Source organism: Pogona vitticeps, chromosome 2 (assembly GCF_051106095.1).
Source record: "Pogona vitticeps strain Pit_001003342236 chromosome 2, PviZW2.1, whole genome shotgun sequence".
In the NCBI taxonomy this organism is placed as follows: Eukaryota; Metazoa; Chordata; class Lepidosauria; order Squamata; family Agamidae; genus Pogona; species Pogona vitticeps.
This window is the reverse complement of record NC_135784.1, coordinates 167,687,785-167,711,525: the sequence shown is the minus strand read 5'-3', so window position 1 is coordinate 167,711,525 and position 23,741 is coordinate 167,687,785. Positions and strand designations below refer to the sequence as shown.

The window sequence follows — 23,741 nt, the reverse complement described above, 5'->3', positions numbered from 1 at the left end:
TGCAGCACTGCCTCAGTATAAGGCAAATTCTTTGTTCTTCTTACCTTCTGTTTTGAGTTTCGGAAAGAAGTGACCTTTAAGATGTAGCATTCTTGTCATATAAATATCTTTAAAAGTTTGCATCAGAGAAATCTGATGACACAGTCAGCTTTCTGTAAGTTTCTTCTATGCATTATCTATCATTGATTTCTGAGTAACTGCACAAGCCATTTTGTTTCTGCTAGTTGTCGGTGGCAGCTAAGGAGCTATGTTTGACAGCTTTGTCATCCACCTTTAGCCTCACGTACTTAACCACTTTTCTTGGGCTTCTGATGTTTTAGCAAGCATTACCACACTTTTCACACAATACCTTTGTAGCCATGTGGGTTAGGAACTTGCCTTTTGAAAATGAAAGCTGAAATCTCCAAGAGGTTTGATTCTGTATTCAGGATCAATTCCTGAAGAATTAACTACCTGGAAATAAAATGCCAAATAATGCACATTATGACCTTTCTGGGCCCCTTTTCTCTACAGGAGGCTCTATCTCTAATATGTATGCTATGAATGTGGCACGGTACCAGTGCTTCCCAGACTGCAAGCAGAAGGGCAATTGGGCCATACCGAAGCTGGCAGCATTCACATCACGAGAGGTATGGTGCTCTTCTGAGGCTATTCCTGGGAAAGCTTTGGGCCTCCAGGTGTTCTGGAGCACCATTCTCACAGTCCCTGACTTTTGGCCATATTCACTGGAGCTGACAGGGAGGTCCTCAAGTGGTGTCATTTTTGATCTTCTCTTTTTCTCATTTTCCCTTTCAAGTGCCACTATTCCATCCAGAAAGGTGTGGCTTTCTTGGGCATCGGCACAGACAACATCTATCTTGTTGCTGTTGATGAAAAGTGAGTTGGAAATCCTTGTGAGATTTTTTGCTGCGAGAAAGTCAACTAGCTCTGCATTCTGGATGGACTCTCTTACTAAGTAGTGTCCTAGGGAGATACTCAGGCCGAAAGTATTTCAGCAGCGCCTTAGGCTGATCATTTCATTGCTGAACTACCTTTTCCATCTTCCTTATTTAAATCACACTTTTTCCGAATAATATTTAATGAAACATGGCAACATCATACTCTGTATGATGTATATGCCACAGATAATGCTCTGTATATTCCACAATTCCATAAATGCACAGTGACAACACAGGATTTGGGAATGGGTCTTAGATTGTAGCCTCCTTTAAAAAAGAACAGCCCCCTCATTAGGTCTCTAGCCTTTAAAAACTGCATATATGATTTCTCCCAAATTATCATCTATCACCCTTGCCTGGGGGGAAAAACTCAGGGGAAAAAAAGATTAAGATTGAGAAATCCAGGTCCACGGTTACACCAAAGAGTGTTTAGGCTACTGCATCACTCTGCATAAAATAAACTGCCCTGGTGATAGTTTAAACAAGTTTTGAGTCAGATTAGAGAGACTCCGCCCCTGAATGAATCCGTGCACTACAGTCTGTGTGACCAGTATCAAGTGAAGCCTCTTCTGGATTGTACCATTTCAGAAGGAAGACGGGGAGGTTGTCTTGAATGTTTTGCCATGTTGCAAAGAATCACCTTGTGCACAGAAAGTTGGTGTTTTAGAGAGAAGGTGACTCTAGATTTTTTTTGTGCACAGGAATTTCTTCAGGGGAGTATTCAGATGTAAGATCCTATACTTGCAGACTGAAATAGTCTTCTCCAGGAAAAGCTGCACCACATATACGTATCAGCTGTTCATGTATATTGCATCCTATGCAAGGTTAAACAAGAAGGTCTTCATGAAATAATGCTCATGCCTGTGTCACTTCAGTCCCTCCTTTCTTCCTTAGGGGGAAAATGATTCCTGCTGATCTAGAGAAACAGATCAATCAGGCCAAATCTGAGGTATGTTTTTGGGCAAGCTTTTAACTGACTTGGTGGGATGACCACATTGATAAAAATGCAGAAAATACTAGGGGTTCTCATTTTTCCCCACTGATCACACAACACAGAGAGAAATGAGATTCAGCCCTGAGTCCCAACCACCCCATCCGTAATTTTTCCCCTTTGCTGCTGGAGCTTCTGGTTTTCAAGCATGTGATTGCTTGAACTAATTCAGAAAAAGGAGGATGGGCTGCATGCACACATACATGAAGTGGTGGTTTGCTAAAGCATCTTCCTCTTCAAACCTTGTCTCATGAGGGAGGATGAGCCACGCACAGAGAGAAAGAGAGAGAGAGAGAGAGATTGAAAGCAGCAGGAACTAAAAGCCTCTCTCATGGACAAAACTCTTCCTTTTTTCTTCACAGCTTAATAATAGAGTTTCTCTCTTTTTGCAAGAGGTGTTTTTTTAAAAAGATAATAAAAATGAGGAAATTGAGGAAGGGAAACTTTGTTACAGCTTAAGGCAATTCTTTGAAAAAGCACCTCCTGCAAAGCTATAAATACAACTGCAAGCAAGTAGTAAACAAGGCTTTTCCATCTCCCTGTGCCACCTACTTAAACTGAACAGTCTCAACCTCTCCTGTGTGACTTCATAGTGATTGAATGCAAATGAAATTTATATTTCCCTTGCTGTGTAGTCAGACCTTTGGACAACTAATGCCTAATGGTGCACATATTGGCCAGAATCCTGTTATGCTGTTATGCAAACATGGTAACTTTTGAAAGTGAATTGATATAAGTTAAGAAATCTCTGTAGACATTTGTGGCATACTAAGTTGTGTTACTGCATGTAACAGATAATGCCTATGGAGATATTTTAACTTACCGTAATTCATGTCTGAAGAGGATTATGTTAGTGTAACTGCAAAACATTGCAGTAACTAAATTGAGTTGACATGTTTTTTAGATGTTTTTTAATTCTTGTTTGCCTAATTGCCTTTCTTAGTACAACTTACTAAATTTTAAACTGTTATGTAGTTTTAAATGATTATGAGCCATTTTGGATCTCAATGAGTAGACGTTGTCTAGAGGGGCGGGGTAAAAATCGAATAAATAAATAAATAAAAATACATTCATTATATAAATGAAATTAATTAATAATTAACCTTTTTTCCCTCAGGGAGGGGAATTGGGGAGGGGCAAATGGAAAACTGACCTTTGTTTCTGGTTCTAAGGATTTAACTGCACACTTAAGGCATGTTCCCCCTCCCCAGTATTGTTGTATACAGAGAACTGGGCTGTGTCACATCATAGAGTGTTCAGAAAGATCCAAGGTCTGTACAGGCAAGAACTGTCCTCTCTGACTGACAGCAATTGCTCTCCAGACAGGATCCCTTCAGAGCTCTTCCTCTATATCCCTGATATTCCCTGGTGATCTCCTATCCAGGCACTATCTGAGCCCCAACCATACATAGCTTCTAAAATAAGACATGATCTGGTCTACTCAGATTGGCTCACCCTGATGGTTAGCTGTTACTGTGCCCACAATATTTTGCTGCCACTTGAAGTTGGCAGGCAAACAATGATAATACCATACCATGTGTTCTGCTAAATTTTGACATTGAAGAGGGTGATGGGGAGTAGGGGCTGGTGACATTCCTCTTAATGTTTAATTAGGTCCTAGTTCTTTCTTCCTTTCATCCTTGTTCTTTCCTTCCAGGGGGCGTTTCCCTTCTTTGTCAATGCCACCTGTGGCACCACCGTCCTAGGAGCCTTTGATCCTCTGGCTGAGATTGCAGATGTGTGTGAAAGGCATAGGATCTGGCTCCATGTGGATGTAAGTACACCATGCAGTGGTAACACCCCCCCCCCTTGATCCTTGAGGATGGTGTAGGAAGCCAGATGGGAAATGGGAAATAATCTTTGGGCCTTTAGATCCTGTATGCTATCAGACTAGGGCACTGAAAGACGGATGGTAATGTATGAGCCAGGATCCTGCCTCGCCTAGTTCTGCCGGTGCATGTAGGCTTTTCAGGTTTTTCCCCTACTCAAGCTTCTTCTGAAATGGCTTTAAGTCTCCAGGAGGGCTGCAGTCAGAAGGTAAAACCAGCCGTTTCATCATGCACAGACACAAGAACTGTGGCACAATATATGCAGATGTCTTTGGATTTTGTTCGGTGTTTTGTAGAATTGCTTGCTAACGTCATCTCTCTGCTAGTCATGTTCTCTTGTATTAATTTTTTAAAATCCCTTTCCTTTTGGACCCTGGTCACAAGATCTTTCTCACACACAGACACAAGGGACAGCCTTCTCTAAAGAGAAGCAATTCCACTTTGTCTGTGTATTATATATGGCCTTTATACTTGGTGCAGAGATGATGGAGACTGGCCTAATCAGACTGATGAGGAAAAGGGAAGGGGTGAATCACTAGGGGATGTGCAGCAGGCAGGCCTTCTGAGAAGGGCACCTACTGTTTAATCATTGCTGTCAGAAGAGGGAATGAAAAAATTAAAAGTTTTGTGGGAAAGAAAAGTTTAAGAGGAACAGACCGTGCATACAATGTATGCCTGAATTTTGGTGTAGAATTCCATGTCTTGAGATGTTTTCACATTTCAAAACACGTTTCTAGTCTTCATGACTGAAGTGATGACAACCTATTTACTTACATCTCTGTTAACGTTTTCTGGGTTGTCAGTGGAGGGTGAGTATTCATGGCTGTTGCTTCGAACTAACCTTCCTGGTGAGTATCCACAGCACTCTGTGACAGATCTAGAGCTGGAGTTCAATGGATGCTCTTCAGGTAGTTCCAGACTGGGAATTCTGATCACAGAAGTGCCTCATCAACATGATGGTAGTTCAGGAGAGTTCTCAAATGCTCATTTATCCTTCTTACTTTCCCAAAGGCTGCGTGGGGCGGCAGTGCCCTTCTTTCCCAAAGACACCGGCACCTTCTGGATGGGATCAAGAGGTAGAACACCATTTCTTCTAAGGGGATAGGTGACATGTGCATCAGTGGGAAGATGTAGTCAGGATTGGTAGGCTGGAGACATGCAGGGAAGAGCCTTGAAGCAGCTCAGTCTGTACATGAGGAGTAGGAGCCAGTTCAGTAACTTTATGGAACTAGATAGATCTCCTCAGAAAGTTAGGAACTGCAGTGCCACACCTAGCCATCTGCAGGGGCAACTTGGTTGTGTGGCAAAGAATAGTCAAACAGCGCCCTCCTTTGGCAAGCCATGGTAGCTCACACAATGTAGTTGCCCTGGGGTTTCACTGCGTCTCCACGTTTATTGATCCTTAATGTCTTACTCTCTTTTGTGTGTGAAGCTGCTAGATAAGGACCAGCTATCACTAATGGATAATCTCTTGGGAGTAAGTTACAAGTAAGATGGTTATCTGTCATCAGTTACTTGTTTGTAGTGAGAGTGCAATGATATTATTTATTAAAAATAATACAAAAGTACAAGCAGTATTATTTTGAGGAGAATGCAACAAGAAACCTTTTCTAGTTATTTTCAACACTACTGTGAAAGGATGTTTTTCAAGGCAGTTTGAATAGAATTTTATGCCATGTTCGTATCAAGCATTCCACACACACCCTGAAGTAACAAAAAGCAGTGAAAGCTAGGGACTTTACTTTTGTGGGGTAGTAAAGAATTTGTTTTGTATTTCTACTCAAGCTTTGAAGAGCCAACCAGTTTGTGGGAGATAGGGCTCAGCATCTTGAATTGCTCCTATAAAGTGTGGACTGAAGTTTGGACTAAAATACAAAACAGATTCCTTGCCCCTCACAAAACTGGAGTCTCCAAACTCCATGGAGCTAAGGAGTCACTCTCCCCCATCAGGACCATTCAATCACAACAAATGTTGACATACTATCAATCATCCAAAAACTCACAGATGTACTTGGGGAAGTTGACAGTCAACTACATGGGTTAGTCAGCATTTTTCTGCCTGCTTAAAAGGCGGAGAAACAGAGACAGATGTAGATGTGAATAGATACATTTAGAAGCATTCACCAAATTCATTTGGGATTTTCAGCATCAACATGTGACTTCACTTTACAGGTCATTGCTTTTGGATGAGCATGGTTTACTTTGAGGATGACACTTCATTATTATCTCATTTCCCCTGCCCCTCCATCTATTTCTCCCATTCCTGCATGGCTTCTTCATGCATTTTAGGATATTTGTCTGTGCAACCAGAGTCACACATAAATACACACTTGTTTTTCTGTCTCCCATTCAGGGCTGATTCAGTGGCTTGGAACCCACACAAAATGCTTATGACTGGGTTGCAGTGTTCTGCCTTCTTGCTCCGAGACAGCTCCGTAGGTATTTGATACCCCTCCCTTCCTAAACAGAAAAAGAGCCTTTCTGAGACTGGAAGGCTGGGGATGCTTCGATTTAATGAATCTCCCCCTCCAAGTTATATTGTTGCTGGGAACCAAATGCTGTGTTTTTGAACCTTATTTCTAAAAATCAATGTGAGGACTACATGTGTGATGCACATGAGATACAAGATTCATCAATGGCCTTACTTATTTTGCTGCTATTCTTTTGCTATGTACTTCAGGGGAGTACTGGTTGAGAACGCTGTAAATCCCACATTTTGATCACTGTTAATATTCTTCAACTACGTGTTTGCAGTCATAATAAACATCATAATGTCCCATCAAGTCAATTCTGACTCAGGCAACCTTTTCCAGGTTTTCCTAGGTAGAGAATACTCAGAAGTGGTTTACCATTCCCTTCTTCTAGGGGCATCCTGGGACTATGCAGCTTGCCCAAGGCCACACAGGCTGGCTGTACTTATAGGGGGCATGGTGTACTAAAAATGTGTAGTAGGCATCCTTCAGTCTCGAGAGATTATGGTAATGTACTCTGAATAGAGGTCTTGGAACAAGACTAAAAATGTAAAAATTAAAGTTGGCATTCAAAACATATTTAATTCAGTGCCCACATAATACAAAATTTTGCAGATGTGTGGTATTATTGAATACACACACTCCTGATCTTATTCTTATCACCAACATCTCAAGCCAGAATCTTTCTCACTATCACATAAGGGCAATCATGCAAGCTTCCCTCCAGCAGGCTGTGCTTCAGGCAACTGATCTCACACTGGTTCCAAAATTGGTTTTGCAGAAGGGAGCCCACAGGAGGGGGGAAATCGTCACAGAATTCCCCTTTTATGCACAGTTTTTCTTCAGTTAGATTTTGGCCTTAATTGTGGCAGGGTGGATTAATTCACGATATACACTCCCTACTGCTCAGCCAGCTGTCTCTTGGTCTGTTTTCATCTTATTGTTGTATCAGAATATTTCTGATCTAAATTGTTGCTGTGAAATGCCCTGAACATTTTGATTGATAGGTGGGGTATAAATGTTGTAAATAAAAATATATGCAGTGGGCCACAGTCACTGTGAAACACTGCATCTAAGGGAAACAACACAAGCGTTTTTTGTGCAGTTTTCTGCCAATCGCTTATGTGCCTGTACCCAGAACTGTGTGTAACTTGCACATGCCCCACTGTGTATCAGATAGCTGGAACAATCTTGCTAGCTCCAGTTAAGCCATTTTGGGTTTGCATTGTGCGAAGCCAATAGGACTCTGGCCATCATGTTTGTCTTTTAAAACAAAAATGTGTTTTGACTCTTTTCTCACGGGCAGGGCATGCTGCAGAGGTGCCACTGTGCCAAAGCCACCTACCTATTCCAGACGGATAAATTCTATGACATGGCTTATGACCGGGGTGACCAAACCATCCAATGTGGACGCAAAGTGGACTGTTTCAAGCTGTGGCTGATGTGGAAAGCCAACGGCACCGCAGGCTTGGAGCGCAGAGTGGACAGGGCCTTTGCCTTCACTAGGTGTGCACCGAGGGTCGGTCTTGGAGGGGTTCCCTCAATTTGTCCTCACCCAAAGCATAAGGAATGGAGTGCACACACCTTGTTGTTTTGTTACCAGCAGATGAAAAGGACATGTGTCCCCTTTCTCATTTTTGTGCTCCTAGCTGCAGTGACAGTCATAAAAAGTGCTGCTTTCCCCTCTGCAATGTTACATTAAAGGAAGGTGTGCTGGAAACATGCACTTTGTTTTAAAGCAGATTCCCACTCTTGACAGTGTGAAACCAGCTTTAAAATAACCAGTGTGCTGAGCACACTGCTTTTAAAGAAGAAAAGTGAAGGGAAAAGGAGGCTTTTTGTTGCCTTGCTTCTTATGGCTTCCTGAATATTTTATGTGTGTGCATGTGTGCATGCCTCTCCTCAACTGGCGGAATTTGTCCACCCCAGGACCGTGGCAGCTGGTGTCCATTGTGGGTGGTGGGGCAGAAAGCATAGCGTAGGTCAGCAAAGCCAGGAGTGACAAGCTAAGCCAGGACAAAGCGCATAGTCACGTAGAGATCCTTACACAAAGAAGCAAGCAAGGATTTACATAGGCACACGACAGGAGAGGAAACACAGAAAGGACTCTTATTCTCCGTCTCTGGTCCAGAGGTAGGCAGCAGTGGACTGGCTGTCCATAACTAGAGACTGAAGTACCCCATTTCCCTAATGGCCCAGGACCCCTGTACTGCCTAATGTCATCTGGTATTCTTCCTTTTTCTTTTCTTTTTTCTTTTTAGGTATCTGGCTGATGAGATTAAAAAGAGAGAAGGTTTTCAGCTGGTAGTGGAGGTAAGGTTTCCTGGAGCTCCTGGACTCTGGGCCTCTAACCTGGAATGTATATTCATTGATAGAGGTCCGTCCTGGTGCATAGAAAGGAGTGTGAAATAACATTTCCTTTAGGTGCATTTAAAGTTCATTTTCTTCTCTCATGCTGTGGTTGGTTATAGTAAATGACTGTGTGCCATCTCATCTCTTTTTACCTCCAGATTGTCAGCTCTAACTGGCAGCGTCTCCCTGGAGGCTTCACTGTGGGCCTTTCTCAGCTCTGTTCCTTGAGATTCTTTAGGAGAAATCACATATGCTTGACTTAAAAAGATCATAGTCATAATTCTCTGCATGCACAAAGCACCTGCATTTCTGTTGCTGCAGTCCCCCCCCCCCCCGGGTCGGGATGAAGGTGCTTCCAAATAAATCTGAATCCTGGCATCTTTCTTTCTTTTCTCCTCGCCCCCGCATCAGCTTCTGTGTTAGCTGTATATTACTTCCCTTGGTAGTCATTGTATAAAAACATTAGCATTCTTCACAGAGAAAAGACAGTTTTTGTGGGTATGCCCAATGCCTTTATTATTATTGTGTGCTGCCAAATTGATTCTGACTTTTGTTGACCCTTTCTGGGGTTTTCTAGATATAGAGTACTTAGAAATGGTTTACTCTTCCCTTCTTCTGGGGACACTCTGGGGTTGTACAGTTTGTCCAAGGCTATGCAGGCTGGCTTTTCTCCTGGGATGCATAGGGGCGAGTTAAACTCTAGCTCCACCGCAATATATTCAAACCTACTTATATATCGCAATACCTATACAATACTGAAATGTAAAACATCACACTGTAGAAGGAGTAGGGGAAGAGAAATTTAGTCCTAAACATTTCCTACAGCCTGTTTATTTTCCTTCTAGCCCGAGTTCATCAACCTATGTTTTTGGTATGTGCCTCCCAGCCTGCGAGGGCAGGAGGGTTGTGATGATTACAGTCTGAGACTGGGAAAGGTAAGCATTCAGAGATGGACAACTCATTTTGAAATGAGATGTTGGATGTTACAGGTATGCTCATGTTGCAACACAAGAATTTGGGAATAACTAGTTACAGGTAACACATTTACCTGTAACTAACTTTACTGCTGGACAATCAGCAATGTGATTAGTAGTTTAAAAACTACAGTAAATGTAATGATAACAAAGAATAGCAAGTGACCCTTCAGATGGTAATAATAAATATGCTCTATTTACTTTCAGAGGTTATTTTTAAGGGAATTTGTTATGTATTTTTCAGGTTCCATGACATTCACTTATGAATTCTAAATGGCAAGGAAAATATTCTTTGTGGCATGTTTTTGTGAATATGTACAATGTGCTATAGTAGAATTGGCACTGTCTGGAACTCAAGAGTACTTCCCTTTGTTTTTCTGTCCTGCTGGTAATGACAACAACAATCGATTACTTAGTGTGAAAAAAATGATGAGAATGACAGCCTGCCAATGAGAAGTAATGAATAATGGAAGCAGTTCCTCAGTGTTTTGAGGACTGTGCTGTACACTGGATCATCATGCACACACCTGACCTCATCTGATTTGGGACGTTAAGCAGGATTAGGGCAGGTTGGGAATTGGATGAGAGACTCTGAAACCCAAGAGAGCAGATGATAGTACTGGGATAGATGGACCAATGCTTTGACTGCATTATAAGGCAACTGTACAAGATCACTGTGACCAAAAAAGCATTTATTCTTCTACATTAATGGTGGGGAAACGGCCCTTCAGATGTTGCACCTCTCATCAGCCTTAGTAAGCATAGCAAGTGATAAAGGATGATGGAAGCTATAGTCCAGCAATGTTTGAAGGATCACACATTCCTCATCCATGTTACTTTGTTTCTCCCACACCTCTTTCACGTACCACAGCTAAAGATGGGATGTGGGGGTCTGTGGCATCTGGAGTTGCATTGGATAACAATTCTCCAGTGAAAGAGTCAATAGAGGGTTCGTTTGTGGCTTGCTTATTTAAATGAGCCCAAAGCCAAAAGAAGCTGCACCCGTTTGGAGTAGTCAAGATGCCTCAAAATCAATGGAAGTACAGGAAGCTGAATACACATCTCTCTTGGCCAGGCAACAGCAGAAGTCTGAGCCTGTGAGTACTGCCCAGTTCAGAGGCTTTATGCTACCCACTACTTCCACGGATGGATGCTGTACACACCTTTTCTTCTGAAGGCGCAGTCTGTGACAGTCCTTCTACCAGGTTTTAGTTTCTCAGGCACCCTGCTCAAGACCTGTAGCATTTTCTTATCAGATCTGGGAATCACAAAAGGAATTTCTATGAGGATGAAGTGTCCATGGATTCTAGTAGATTTCTGACTTGAATGGGGCTTGGCTTCTTCTGGTGATCGAATGTGTTGATTCCCTTTTCTGCCATTAGAAGTGCAGACTTAGGAAATCAGACTCACTCATGCTTCCTGTTTCCAGCACATCTTCAAATAGAGGAAGCACTATTTCAAGGTGAATTCATATATGCACACTGTTTATAAATCAAAACATGTAGGGATTACGCACAAACCATTATGGGGCCAAAGCTCCAGGCAGACAGCTATGTTCTCATCAGCATCTTCCATCACCTGTAACAGAGCACTTGTAAACAGAGATGGTGCACATGTTGAGCTGCCTGTCAAGACAAGCAAAAGAATGTACAGTGGTGCCCCGCATAGCGAGCGCTCCGTTTAACGACGAATCCGCATAGCGATGCGGATTTTGCGATCGCAAAAGTGATCGCATTGCGATGTTCTAAATGGGCAAAAATCGCATTGCAATGTTTTAAAAACAGCTGATCGGCAGTTCCAAAATGGCCACCTGGTAAACAAAATGGCCGCCCGCAGTGTTTTTGCGTGGTTTCCTCATTTACCGGGCTGCGAAAATGGTGGCTGGATGGAGGATTTCCACATAGCGGTGAGTTTTCCCCCCATAGGAACGCATTAAACGTGTTTTAATGTGTTCCTATGGGTTTTTTGCCCCACATAGCGAGGAATCTGGATAGCGACCTTTTTTTGAATGGATTAATGTCGCTATGCAGGGCACCACTGTACTTCTTCCCCATGTGTACTTAGTTAGCAGGATTAGGGTGTGGTCATGCAATGGGAAAGATGTGTGGCTGATAGTGCTGAAAAAGGTTGCTTTGCAACGAGCAATCTCCCTGCTGTCTGTTGGGGAGTCACTCCAGCCAGACCCCCAAAATAGTAGCCCTATTGCTGGACAAAATGGTGCAGCTTGAATATGGGACAGGGCTGGGCTGGAGCAAAAATCCTTGAATGTCTTGTGATCACTGGGAATCAGCTCTCACCAGACTGTTCCACAAGTGCTTCCAAAATGTGCATGATTTCCCCAAATGATTGCACCCTTAGTTAACTGTTTTTTTTTAAAAGGATGAAACAGATTTAGGAAGCATAGGTTGTATCCATGTCTATTACCTATGACAGATCTGTGAATAACAAATGCTGCCTCTGACATTAGGTTTAGAAAGGGGGAACGCTCTGACTTTGATGTTGGTGTTTAATAATTTTTCCTAGTCATTTCCCTAGATATTGCTGGACAATAGTTTCCAAAACTCAGAACCTTTGGCCTAGTTGGATATGGTTGATGGGAGTCATTCTTGGTTACCGAGTGATTTCCAAGTGTTGGAAATAGAAAGCAAAATGCAATGTAACTTTGGTCTTAAATAGCAATATTCTAATGTCACTGGGTAGTACATTACCAACAGTAGATGAAGGGGCATATGTGACTCAACTCCCAGTGAATGAGTTTTGCTGACTCTTCACACAGTATCTCCTGTATGTATCTCAAGGGAAAACCTCAGCTACCCATCAAATCTGAAAACAGACTTTTGCTATTTTCTTGTAATGAGGCATTTGGACCCCACTAGGTCATATGTTGTTTGTATTCAAGAAGTAAAGTACAAGTTAGTTCTTCTTTGTGGCCTCTGTGATTCACATCTTGGGTGATCCGCGCCTGTGCGGAGCCTCATCGGAAAGTTCTAGAGCGTCTGAGGTAGCAAAAAACACATTCAAATAAGGTCCCTCCCCCTTGTATAAGTACCTTGGTGCCAAGGCTCCCCTTTCAGTTTCATTCAGCTGCCACATTGAGAGCCTCATAATTCTGCTTCTGTGAGTAAAACAGAGAGTTTATTCTTGATTCCTTTCTGTTATCTTTAAACGTTTAGATCAAATTCATTATCATCAGATATTTTTTCCTTTCTATTTCGCTTGGCCTCCGGCTGCAGCAGCCCCCTAATCATTGTTTTTTCTCCTTAAATTATTTTTCTCCTATTTATGGCCCTTTTAGGCCCGTTTAAACACTGCGTGGTCTGTGATAACAAAATAGCACTCTCCGATGGCCACGCCAAGTGTCTTTTTTGCTTGGGAGAAGCACACCAGATGTCCTCCTGCCAGCATTGTAAGAACTTCAAGTGCGGAGTCCTCCATTCTTGCTTATCCAGATTAAAACTCTGTCTTTGGGCACAATCCCTTCAACCAACCAAAATGGCCCAACCTCCTTGTAAGGCCACCTCACAAACCAAAGCAATGAAGAAGGCTCTTTCTGAAGCCTCCAAACAACATCCATCAACCACACCATCCCACTCTGATGCTCCATCTACTTCATCCAAAACTTCAAAAACCCATAAATCGAAGTGCTCAATACTGAAATCCTCAATATCGAAGCCCTCCACTAAATGTCAAATGTCCATTGAAGCCTCTTCGGTTCTGGAGCCTTTTCTGCCTAAAAGACCTAAACAGCAGAAATCTAAAGCTGCAGTCACCTCCCAACAGCCTCAAAAAACCACTGAATCGATCTCTATTGGTTCGCCTTCTGACGATGATGGAATTCCCTCTCATCAATCCTGCTCCCAGTCACCGGAATGGGATGACAGTGTCGATTGATTAACATCTTCTCCTCCCAGTCCTCAACACTTTGTTCTTTTGAGCAACCCTTCCGTAGTTCCTTCACCAGACAGAGTCGGCTCCGAACAACAACTAGAGACCATACCTTATTCGGTAACATCTGATCGTCCACCACAACCGCCTCAGAGACATTGGCCCCAACAGTGCCTGGAGCCATCTTTCTCATCACGCATGACTCAGATCCATGTTCAGCACTCTTAGCAGGTTGCCATTTACCCCAACCAGCACTCGACCGGACAAACTACAACTGCCAATCAGCCAGTTGCTCTATCCAACTTGGCCATACCTTCTCATGGCGGGTCTTGATCTCGACAGCCATCACTGTCGAAATGGCTATATCACCATGATCCACATGGACTCCAACTTGCTCCCTACCTGACACCTAAAAGATCCAGGATGGCTGAGCACTTTTCTTCCACATGTGAGGCTTTTACAGCTCCAGCCTCCTGATATTTTCCCAATAATCCAGATGAGGAAAATCATTCCTCTTGCTCAGCATCTCCAGCGTCTATATACTCCACTGCTTGGCCAGCTCATCAACAACCTCCATTTTGATATAACCAAAACACAGGCTCTGATATCGATGATCCTCAATATCCATCCTGGTCCATGGACACTCATTCTGTCCCTCTATCAACGCACAATTTCCATTGCCCGATAGAACCAAGCCATCGACTTTGACATCACTATGACCCCAAGTTCGAGACCGATGTGCAACCATATCAAACAACATCCATGGACACTCGGATGATATATCTTGGTATCAAAAATCCTCAGCACCGACAAATGCCCATGGACATGCTGGCTTCATCGACAATGAGCCACAAACGTCTCCAACCAAGTAAAGATAATACTGACTGTACAAGTCTACATATATACATTTCCACAACCAATCACATAACAGATTACATCATTTCCATTACATCAGCTCTAGGTTGCATCAGCCTACTCAACCTATCGACACTGAAGTCAATCGACAGTCCATCGACTCCCAACACAATCCTGATTATTCCGATCACGAACCCAGACCTCAGACGCCGTCAGTATTACTTACGTCACCGGAATCCAACCTTGTCGATGCCAACCCACCACCACTAGCAGAAGACTTTCAAACTTACACCCAACTTGTGATCTGTATGGCTAAGTCTCTCAATCTCCAAATCCACCATCCTTCAATAGAACTGGCCGATCATCTATACGACCCAATCTCTAAAGATACTACTACAATACATATTTCGATGCTTCCGTTTCTACTCAGCACCGCTCAATGATCCTGGACAAAACCAGCCTCTTCCCATACCATGTCTAAATGAATCAAAAACCTCTACAGAGTCTGCGATCCTGGAGCTCTATTTCTTCAAAAACAACCAGCTCCAAACTCTATTTTTGTCAAAGCCTCACAATCGACAGACTCTCATACCATCAAATAAAGACAGTAGAAGGATTGACTCAATGGGAAGATGGCTTTATTCATCAGCAGCGTTCACCATGCGTGTCGCTAACTACCAGGGAGCCATGGGTGCATATCAACCTTTCCTTTGGAACAATATGTCAACCTTTGTTGAATCTTTACCAGAAGATTAAAAAGTACTCAACCATACCTTTCAACAAGAAGGTCTTTCCATTGACAAACAACATGCTTTCTGCTAGGCACACAGTGGACACCACAGCAAAGTCAATGGCCTCTTCAATAGCCTTACAACATTTATCTTGGCTAAGGACAGCTGGCCTGGCTGAGGATGCTCGTGCATGTATCGAAGACCTTCCATTTGATGGGGCAGGCCTCCGTATTTAATGCTGAAAATGCTATTTTGGAAAATGTGCAAAAGAAAAGATCAGCAGCTAGATGTTGGGGAGTTTATCCATCTTACCAACAACGCCCCCAACAAAATCAGTGGAGACGATCATACAACTTGTATCAAAAATTCCAACCTGATCCTCCAAAACAAACATCTTATACACCCTATTTCAGAAATCAAAGAAATAAACTATGGCAAAGAGGTAAACTCTTTCCTATCAGCCCCCTAACTCTCCATCAGTTGATTTCCTCAAGCATCCAACAGTGAAACGTTTTCTTAAAGGTCTATCTCATATCTATCCAGATACGACCCCGCCTTCCCTGCAATTGTCACTACCACTAATATTGCAACAACTTACTAAAGCTCCTTTCGAGCCTTTAGTTTCAACTGATCTACAGCTACTTACTTTTAAAACAGTTTTCCTCGTCGCCATCACCTCAGCTTGATGAGCTAGTGAGTTAGCAGCATTATGTCATGACTATCCTTATTTACATTTTTTTCCGGACAAAGTCAAACTATCCATGGATATTTTTTCTTCCCCAAAGTTGTATCTCAGTTCCATCTCTCTCAGCCATTTATCCTTTCTTTCTGTCACTGTCCACAACTCAAGAAAGAATCCTCCATGTTTTAGACATTAGGTGAGCCCATGCCTTTTACGTCCAACGCACCCAGCCTTTCAGGCGTTCACCTCGACTTTTCATAAGTCACCAACCACTTACTAAAGGTTGCCAGGTGACGTCTCAAACTATATCTAGATGGGTCGCTTCAACCATTCACCTCGTGTATCAGCTGGCACGCAAACCAATCCTGAAGGTGATTCGCCCTCACTCCACCAGAGCAGTGGCGACCTCTACAGCATTCCTACGTGGCGTACCTCTTCCAGATGTCTGTGCCTCTGCCACCTGGGCACAGCCGTCCAGTTTCATCCGGCATTATAGACTTGATCTCTGGCAGAAGTCTGATGCGGCCTTTGGACTTGCTGTGCTAGCCTCTACCTTGGCGTGACACCCTGTCTCCGGGTAAGACAGCTTATTAGTCACCCACAGTGTGATTCACAGAGCCCACAAAGAAGAACATGTTACCCACCTGTAATTGTAGTTCTTCAAGTGGACCTCTGTGATTCACGCATCCCGCCCGTCTTCCCCACTGTCACACCATTCTGCTTAATGTAGCGGCGGTTGACACAACTGAAAGGGGAGCCTTGGCACCAAGGTACTTATACAAGGAGGGAGGGGCTTTGTTCTAATGTGTTTTTTGCTACCGCAGAAGCTCTAAAACTTTCTGATGAGGCTCTGTGCAGGCGCGGATCACCCAGGGTGTGAATCACAGAGGTTCACTTGAAGAACTACAATTACAGGTGGGTAACCTGTCGTTATGTGCCATCAAGTCACATCTGACTTTTATAGAGGCCCTAATAGGGCTTACAGGGGAAGACATGTGAGTAGTGGTTTTACCTGCTGCATTCCCCTGCAGTAATTTTCCATGGCTAAATGGACATTTGAATCCAGAACCTTCTCTTTTTATAATATCCTGAAGTTACACAACGTGTTGTCACATCATTTCCAACTTTTGGCAATGGTAACAGGGTTTTCAAGGTACCCAAGATGTTAAAGGAGAGGTTTGATCACTGCCAATCCCCCAGTGAGTTTCCATGGTGCGGTGGGAACATGAACCCAGGTCTCCTGAAATATAGCCTGACTCTTTATTCACTAAACCACACTGGCTCTCTAAACACCCTAATAATTCAACCAAATTCTTAAACGCGGTTTCTGCTTTCCCGTGGTTAGGTGGCTCCTGTTATCAAAGAGCGGATGGTGAAGAAAGGGTCTATGATGGTGGGCTACCAGCCACTCGGAAACAGAGTCAACTTCTTCCGTCAGATTGTTACCAATCCAGCAGTCACCAAAAAAGACTTGGACTTCTTTCTTGATGAGATTGAGAGGCTTGGCAGAGACCTATAGTGACACTTCCTCTTTTCCCTGCAACCAATTCTGCAAAAATGGTTTGAAACACACAGGAGCTTTTGTGGTTTTTTTTCCACTACCTGTTTTGGCAAACCTTGTAAAAAAATCAGAGAAAGCTATAGCTCCCTAATGCTGTTAATTTGCTCTTCCTTGCTCTTCCAGTAAACATCACTGTTCTTCCAAAGGCATCTGGAATGTCTTCCCCTGGACTTTTCCTTCTCCTTTACTTCAGAGAGCAGCACAGGCTACCAAGAATGCAAAGCAATGACCAGGCTTGAACCCTACTTTCTCTTTCCTCTTTTCTAAATAAAGGCTTGTTAAAATCTGTTTTTCTCCTGTCCTTTTCATAAGAAGAAAACAAGGTGTAGAGATGGGGAGACAATGCAGTACACTACAAACACTGAACCTATACATGAGCATTTAATTGTTCTATGCTTTTTAAGGTATTGCTTCAAAGCCTGAAAACTTACTTTGTTAGACTATAATTCAATACTTCAGAGGCTGGAAAATTAACTTTTTTATTATTATAATCCCGGTTGGAGGGGTTCTGCAAGTTGTAGTCCACAAGTAATTTATTCAAGATTGTGCAGCATCCCTGTGCAGTATCCCTCTGTGCAGTATCCCTATAACACCATACATGATCATTACACAGGGGATTAAAAATGAACTGTGTCTGCCTCTAATGAGCTTCCAATCCAAATCTGAGACAATGGGGAAATCAGCAAATGCGATTCCGAGTCTATTTACAAAGAGGATTTGCGGACTGGGTTGATTGTTCAACTTAGAGTGCCTAAGGAAGAGGCCGAAAAGCATTGCAATCTACACTCTCCTCCTGAACCACCTTATTGGAATGAGAGGGAAATTGGGATGCCACCAAGCCCAGGAGGATCTCCAGAGGAAGCAACAACATACAACCCCAAACCCTGAAGGAACCTGGGGCCCAAGAGTTCCCATGCACAAGTCTCATCAACCATGAAGGGAAAAGATGGAAGATTTGTTTTCAGTATGGGTTTACAAGCTATCCTGGCTGCACCATTTCTTGTATGCTTCCTCCCCAGATACCTCACAGATCAATTTGAAAGTGAGAATTAGTTCAGCAGAGACATTCCATGTGCCTGGCAGGAAAGTGGAGTAGCTTGATCATTTAAGGGAGCAGAAGATCTTCACTGATGGAATGGTTGGAGGACTTGAGGAGTGAGGATAGAACAGAAAACAAGGGCTTAAAGAAAATGTGGTACTGAGAATTTTCCAGGTAAGGACATGGAATTTTTTACTGGCTCTGGAAAGAGATGGGAAGCTAGTAAAGAGGTTCTACAAGGGGCACCAGAGGACTTGAGAGACGGGGGAAGAGTTTTTGTAAAAAGGTTGGGGGGTGTTGCATAAAACGGATGTAGAAAATGCTAGATGGGGAGTGAGCAGCTGTTAGCTTTCTGCCTTTCAAGAATTCCTTCAGGTGCTGTTTAATAGGAAATCATAGGCCTCTCGGTCAAGTTGCACCCCCTCCTGGTTGAGAATGTGGTACAGCTGAGATGCAGTGGCCTTTTCTTTCTCACGATTCCTCCAATCCACCAGTGTATAGAAGGCTCTCATGGGGACATTGCCGGGATTCTCCTCTTCGATCTGCTCCAGGTGTGACTTTTTTACCCCCAGGTATTGAATCCCAATCTGCTTCCAGCTCTTGCCCATCTCCTTGGCCACCTTCATCAGCTCTTGGTCAGAGGCCTGCCTAGAAGGAGCCCCCAAACTAGGGCCTGGAGGAGAGGAAGAGAGAGAAATGGATTATGAGATAGATTCCTAGGAAATTTAGTTCCCCCCCAATAGCCCAGAGATTGATTTATTTATGTATTCATTTTTATATGGCCCATCTAGCAAAATCATTACTCCAGGTGGTGAGTAGTGACAACAACACATAAAGAATCATAAATTGTAAAATCAAGTACAGAAAGACTAAAACCATCCTTACAAACAACAACACAAGACAGGCAGCAAAATAAAGGTTACTCAAAATACCACGCGCCTCTCCTCTTTCCTCCTCTGTCCCATTTAACTGGGGAGAATCTGACCAAAAGCGTTCCTAAAAAGCTCTATTTCCAGCAGTTTTTTAAAGGTGCCAAGGGAGGGTGCCTTATGTAATTCTAGCATTCTAGAAGGAAGGTGCCACTGCTGAAATGGCCTGGTTTCTCATGGATATTTTCTGGGCTTCTCAAGGTGTTCAGTGCCAGCAGGCATGAAGTCTGTGAGGACCAGGTCAGATGGGCAGCCAAACTTGGCAGAAGACATTTTTGTCTGGGATGGAAAATAAATGAATAGCCATCATTTGCCTGCTCACTAAAAATCAAACCCAGACAAGGACATTTTAGCGAAATACAGTGGTGCCTTGCTTAGCAACGTTAATATGTGCGGGGAAAAACACTGCTAAGCGATTTCATCGCTAAACGGAATTTAAAATGCCATTAATGTGTTCCTATGGGCTTCAAAACTAACCTTAAGCGAAAATCCTCCATTACGGCGGCTATTTTCGGTGCCTCTAAAGCGAGGCAACACAGTGGGCAGCCATTTTGGAACCACCGATCAGCTGGCCGAAAATGGGGTCTTTGCGACGATCGCTTCCCTGCGATCATCGCAAAGCGAATTTTCCCCATAGGGAATATCGCAAAGTGATCGCTTTTGCGATCGCAAAAACAACGTCGCAAAGCGATTTCTTTGTTAAACGGAGCGATTGCTATGCGAGGCACCACTGTACTACTTGGGGCTTTTGTTAAGTTGTTTTGATTTTTTCTTCTATTGCATATATCTTTAGATACAGTATTCAGTTTTTTTTCTTATTACAAAAAAGTTATTAAAAGAGGCAAAGAATATTTTGGCTGACAGATGTGGTAAGAGCCATCTCTCTAGATGTCTTTTGGGTTTAAATGCAAGCATTATGTGGCTAGCGGTTTAGATGACATGAAAGGAGCCTCCCTGAAGATCGTGAGGGCTGTGAACACCTCCTCCTGGGCAATGACAGGACCCTGTTGGCTCAACCCCTCTGGAGACCTTACTGGATTGCTCCTGACACAAACAAGAACAGCTAGTGGCCATATCTTAACAAATCATGCACTCTCCTGAGGAAATAGAAAAATATCATGTCCCCTGCTCTGCAAAGCTGCCTACCCATGGCACAATATTATGGAGAGGGGGCAGGGGTATAGGTAGGGGCATTTTCCTTCTGACACTCATTCTAGTATACTGCCACTAGGGAAAAAATCCTCAGGTGTTGGTGCTGGGTGTGTGTTGTAGAGTAGATGATGGTTGGTGGCATTATTTGCACACAACCAACTTTGCACCCTAGTGCATATCTCAGAGATAAAAGAATGTTAATGGGTAATCTAGGGCTCACCATAAAATGGCACAAATAGCTGTGTGCCAAATAAATTTTCTGTTCCCTACCCCAAATAAAATTATCACAATTGCAAATACTTTTTTTTCACATTCATAGAATCATAGGATGAAAGCGCTCGAAGGGGTCCCAAAGGGTCATCATGTCCAGCCCTCTACCAATGCAGGAAATCCACACCCTGAAGCAGTGGTTCCCAAACTTGGGTCCCCCGATGTCCTTGGACCAAAATTCCCAGGGAAGCCTTCGCCACTAGTTATGCTGGGAGTTCTACTCCACACACATCTGGGGACCCAGGGTTGGGAAGCCCTGCTTTAAAGCTTCTCTGACTGGAGGCCATCTGACCTCTGCTCAGCAATCTCCAAGGATGGAGAGTCCCCTCCTCCCCCATTCCCTCCAAGGTAGTCACTGTCCGAATGGCTCCCATCCTAGGGAGTCCTTCCCCACGTTTACTCGAAACCTCCTTTCCTGTAACTTGAAGCCATGACTTCTGGTTCTGCCTTCCTGAGCTGCAAAGAACAAGCCTGCTCCATCTTCCCTTCAGATACTCCCTTCTCCTCTCCAGGCTAGCTTGCTGATTACACTGGTAGAAGGACTGGTATCAGAACTGTGTTTTGCTGCAATTGCATTGATGTTAAGAAAATTGATCATATGAAGCACAGTGGATCTCATTCTCCCCCCCCCCAAGCCCCGAATGCATGTTATTCTTTTCAGAAGTATGTAATTTAGCCTCCTCCTGGCAGGGTCAGTTTATGTTCACTCAGGGTTAAGTCACAACAGAATGCCTTGAATTGCCCAGTGCGCCCTCCTCCTCTCCCTTCCCATTCTCCCTCTGCCACTTTACTCCTTGCCTCCCTGTCCCCTCGCTTGCCCTGATCACCACATGCCAGCACTCTCACTTGCCTCCCACTCCCCTTCATTTCTGTGTTGCATTCAGTGGATACAAATAGGACTTTTCACTTGATAGTGTTTGGGGCCAGATCTCATGTTAAAATCATGGGGATTCTGGAGGATCCATGCTTGGATTTGTGTTTTAAACCAGTAAAACCCACCCCACATTTCTGTCTGGTATTATGTGGAAACAGCTGGAGGGACAGAAGCAGCCAAGCTTTCAAAAGGGACAATCAACTTTGCCCTCTCCCTCCCCCCCGCCCCACAGCAGTTGGGGCAAGTGGCCAGCGTGAGGGCAGAGTGGGCAAGCCTCAAATGAAACGATTTTAAAAGCCATTGTAGACTCCTCAACTGAGATACAACACAGCTTTAAAGCTTATTAGAAGTTTTCCCAAGAGCAGTAGAAAATGCAGCACCTTAACCACTATCTCCAGTAGACACAGACAGCAGTTAATATACTGTACCATGTGATTGTCACATGACTTTAGAGCACAGCAAAAGAACTCCTGTGCATACTGAAGGGTTAATCACTAATGTAGATAAATCCCAAACCTGCCAGGTTCTCTCCACTACGGTTTGGTTTCTAAAGGTCTTACCATCCTGCCTGCCCTCCTTGGGACATGTTCCAGCTCCACAACTGCAGGGGCACCACATCTTCTGTCTTTTCTTTAACTGGCTGTGGCTCAAACATAAGGCTCGACTCACAAGGCTTCTAGTCTGACCCATCACTGCTTTTTTAATGCTTCAGATACAGGGAATGGGAAATCTGGATGGAGACTCCATTTTGGCACTATTGCGGAAGTCCAAAGTATTAAGCTCACAGTCTGGTGGCACTTTGGGACTCATCTCCCCTGAAGTTCGGAAATGCCTGGTGGGGGAAGATGCCAACCTAACCTAATTTTTGCACTTCCTCTCCTCTCTCTTTGTGTACCATCCCACCTAATGAAGAATCCTGTCAAATCCGAAAGCTTGCTTATGGTTCTGTGACAAAACTCCCTTGGTCCTACTAAAGACATTGCCCAGCTGTAGGTTTTGGTGGACTTTTCTATATCTTTCTTATGAACCAGCATGGAATACCTCTGTTTAGATTGTCTTGCTTTTGTTGAAATCATTCCATAAACTAATGCCACCTTCTGTTGGTGTCCACAGGAACATATACTGCTCACAGGATTGCATCAGTGCCAACGTAGCCCCGGGGCTGCACCCAGGATAAAAAAAATCCCACGTCTGCCACCCTCAGCAGATCTGTGCTTGCCGGCTCGGACCGGGACCAGCCCAGACTTGTGCCGCCTACTCACCGGGCGCTGCTGGGGTTTCCCCCATCCTCAAAGTCACCCCTCCGGTCCTCTCCCTGAGGCTCCCTGCCCCTTCCTTTTCTCCCCGGAGAGCTCGGAGCAGATCCTTTCTGGGGATCTTCTCGAGGATGTCGGCGGTGACTTCTAAGGCTCTCTCGGGGCAGTAGCGCAAGAGAAGCTCGGCCAACTTGACCGGCGGGGCGCGCTCCAGCTGGCCGCGCGGGATGGTGCCATTTAGGTAGAAAACAAAAGTGGCGATCTCGGCCTCGGTCAGGTCCTCTAGAGTCCGCAGCAGGCGCCCTCTCACATCCATGGGGGCTTCTCAGCTCCTGGGAAGTCTTGGGGCGGGGGCGGGAGGCAAGCCTTCGGGGGTGGGGCGACGGGCCCCAAGCACCCCAAAGCGATTTCCCGAGGCGCGCGCAGCAACCTGGGCGCAAAAGCCACCGCGTAGCCGGAGAGAAAACAAAGGAAGCGCGCGGCAAGGCGGGGCTTCCTGCTTGCCCTCGGTTTCGCGCTCTTTCCGCGGGAAAGGCAGCGGAGGGGAGAGAAGTGGCTTCAACAGTTACGCGGTCGTGTGTGTGTGTGTGTGTGTGTGTGTGTGTGTGTGTGTGTGTGTGTGTGTGTGTGTGTGTGTGTGTGTGTGTGTGTGTGTGTGTGTGTGTGTGAAAAGAGATGCCAAAACTGGAGGCTTGTGGTGGATTAGCTGCCGGGGTCGTTTTTCTGTACCCTTCTTGCTGAGTTACAGCATCCTCCCTCCCTCCCTTCCCTCTCCCTCTTCCTTCCCCCCCCCCGCCTAGACTTTTACCTCCGATAGTCTGGTCCACTTGGGGAGTCTTGGGGAAAAATCTTGCCACGTTCTCTGTGGGAAGACGAAATAGGATCTACAGATCAGGCCAGTAATCCCGGTTTGATTATAATATGATTCGGATCCCAAATTAAGTCTGGGCTC

General features: G+C 44.2%; 2 protein-coding genes and 1 long non-coding RNA gene across 10 annotated transcripts in view; 1 reads left to right on the top strand and 2 right to left on the bottom strand.

Moving 5' to 3' along the window:
• Window positions 1-17,557, top strand: part of CSAD (cysteine sulfinic acid decarboxylase) — a 32,233-nt gene extending 14,676 nt beyond the window's left edge. For 6 of the 8 annotated variants that reach the window (XM_020778110.3, XM_020778112.3, XM_020778105.3 and 3 more), the window contains 10 exons: window positions 514-629; window positions 797-876; window positions 1,833-1,887; window positions 3,587-3,703; window positions 4,770-4,834; window positions 6,112-6,193; window positions 7,536-7,735; window positions 8,491-8,542; window positions 9,427-9,516; window positions 17,054-17,557. In XM_020778110.3, coding sequence (XP_020633769.3) covers window positions 514-629; window positions 797-876; window positions 1,833-1,887; window positions 3,587-3,703; window positions 4,770-4,834; window positions 6,112-6,193; window positions 7,536-7,735; window positions 8,491-8,542; window positions 9,427-9,516; window positions 17,054-17,227 — 1,031 coding nt within the window. In that variant the 3' untranslated portion in view covers window positions 17,228-17,557. The remainder of the gene's footprint in view (window positions 1-513; window positions 630-796; window positions 877-1,832; window positions 1,888-3,586; window positions 3,704-4,769; window positions 4,835-6,111; window positions 6,194-7,535; window positions 7,736-8,490; window positions 8,543-9,426; window positions 9,517-17,053) is intronic. The other 2 variants (XM_020778103.3, XM_072991147.2) reach the window with 2 other exon arrangements.
• On the bottom strand, window positions 10,227-14,293 carry LOC144586438 (uncharacterized). Its single transcript, XR_013541266.1, has 2 exons — window positions 12,605-14,293; window positions 10,227-10,813 (listed from the first exon to the last, which is right to left on the bottom strand). It is a non-coding gene; the product is annotated as an uncharacterized LOC144586438 (long non-coding RNA).
• A 175-nt stretch (window positions 17,558-17,732) lies between the features above and the next one.
• LOC110070433 (uncharacterized) lies at window positions 17,733-23,341 on the bottom strand. The gene is made up of 2 exons (XM_020778114.3): window positions 22,796-23,341; window positions 17,733-18,981 (listed from the first exon to the last, which is right to left on the bottom strand). Exons 1-2 carry the CDS (start codon window positions 23,103-23,105, stop codon window positions 18,680-18,682), a joined length of 612 nt encoding a protein of 203 aa, XP_020633773.2. The 5' UTR covers window positions 23,106-23,341; the 3' UTR covers window positions 17,733-18,679.
• Window positions 23,342-23,741: the final 400 nt, after the last annotated feature.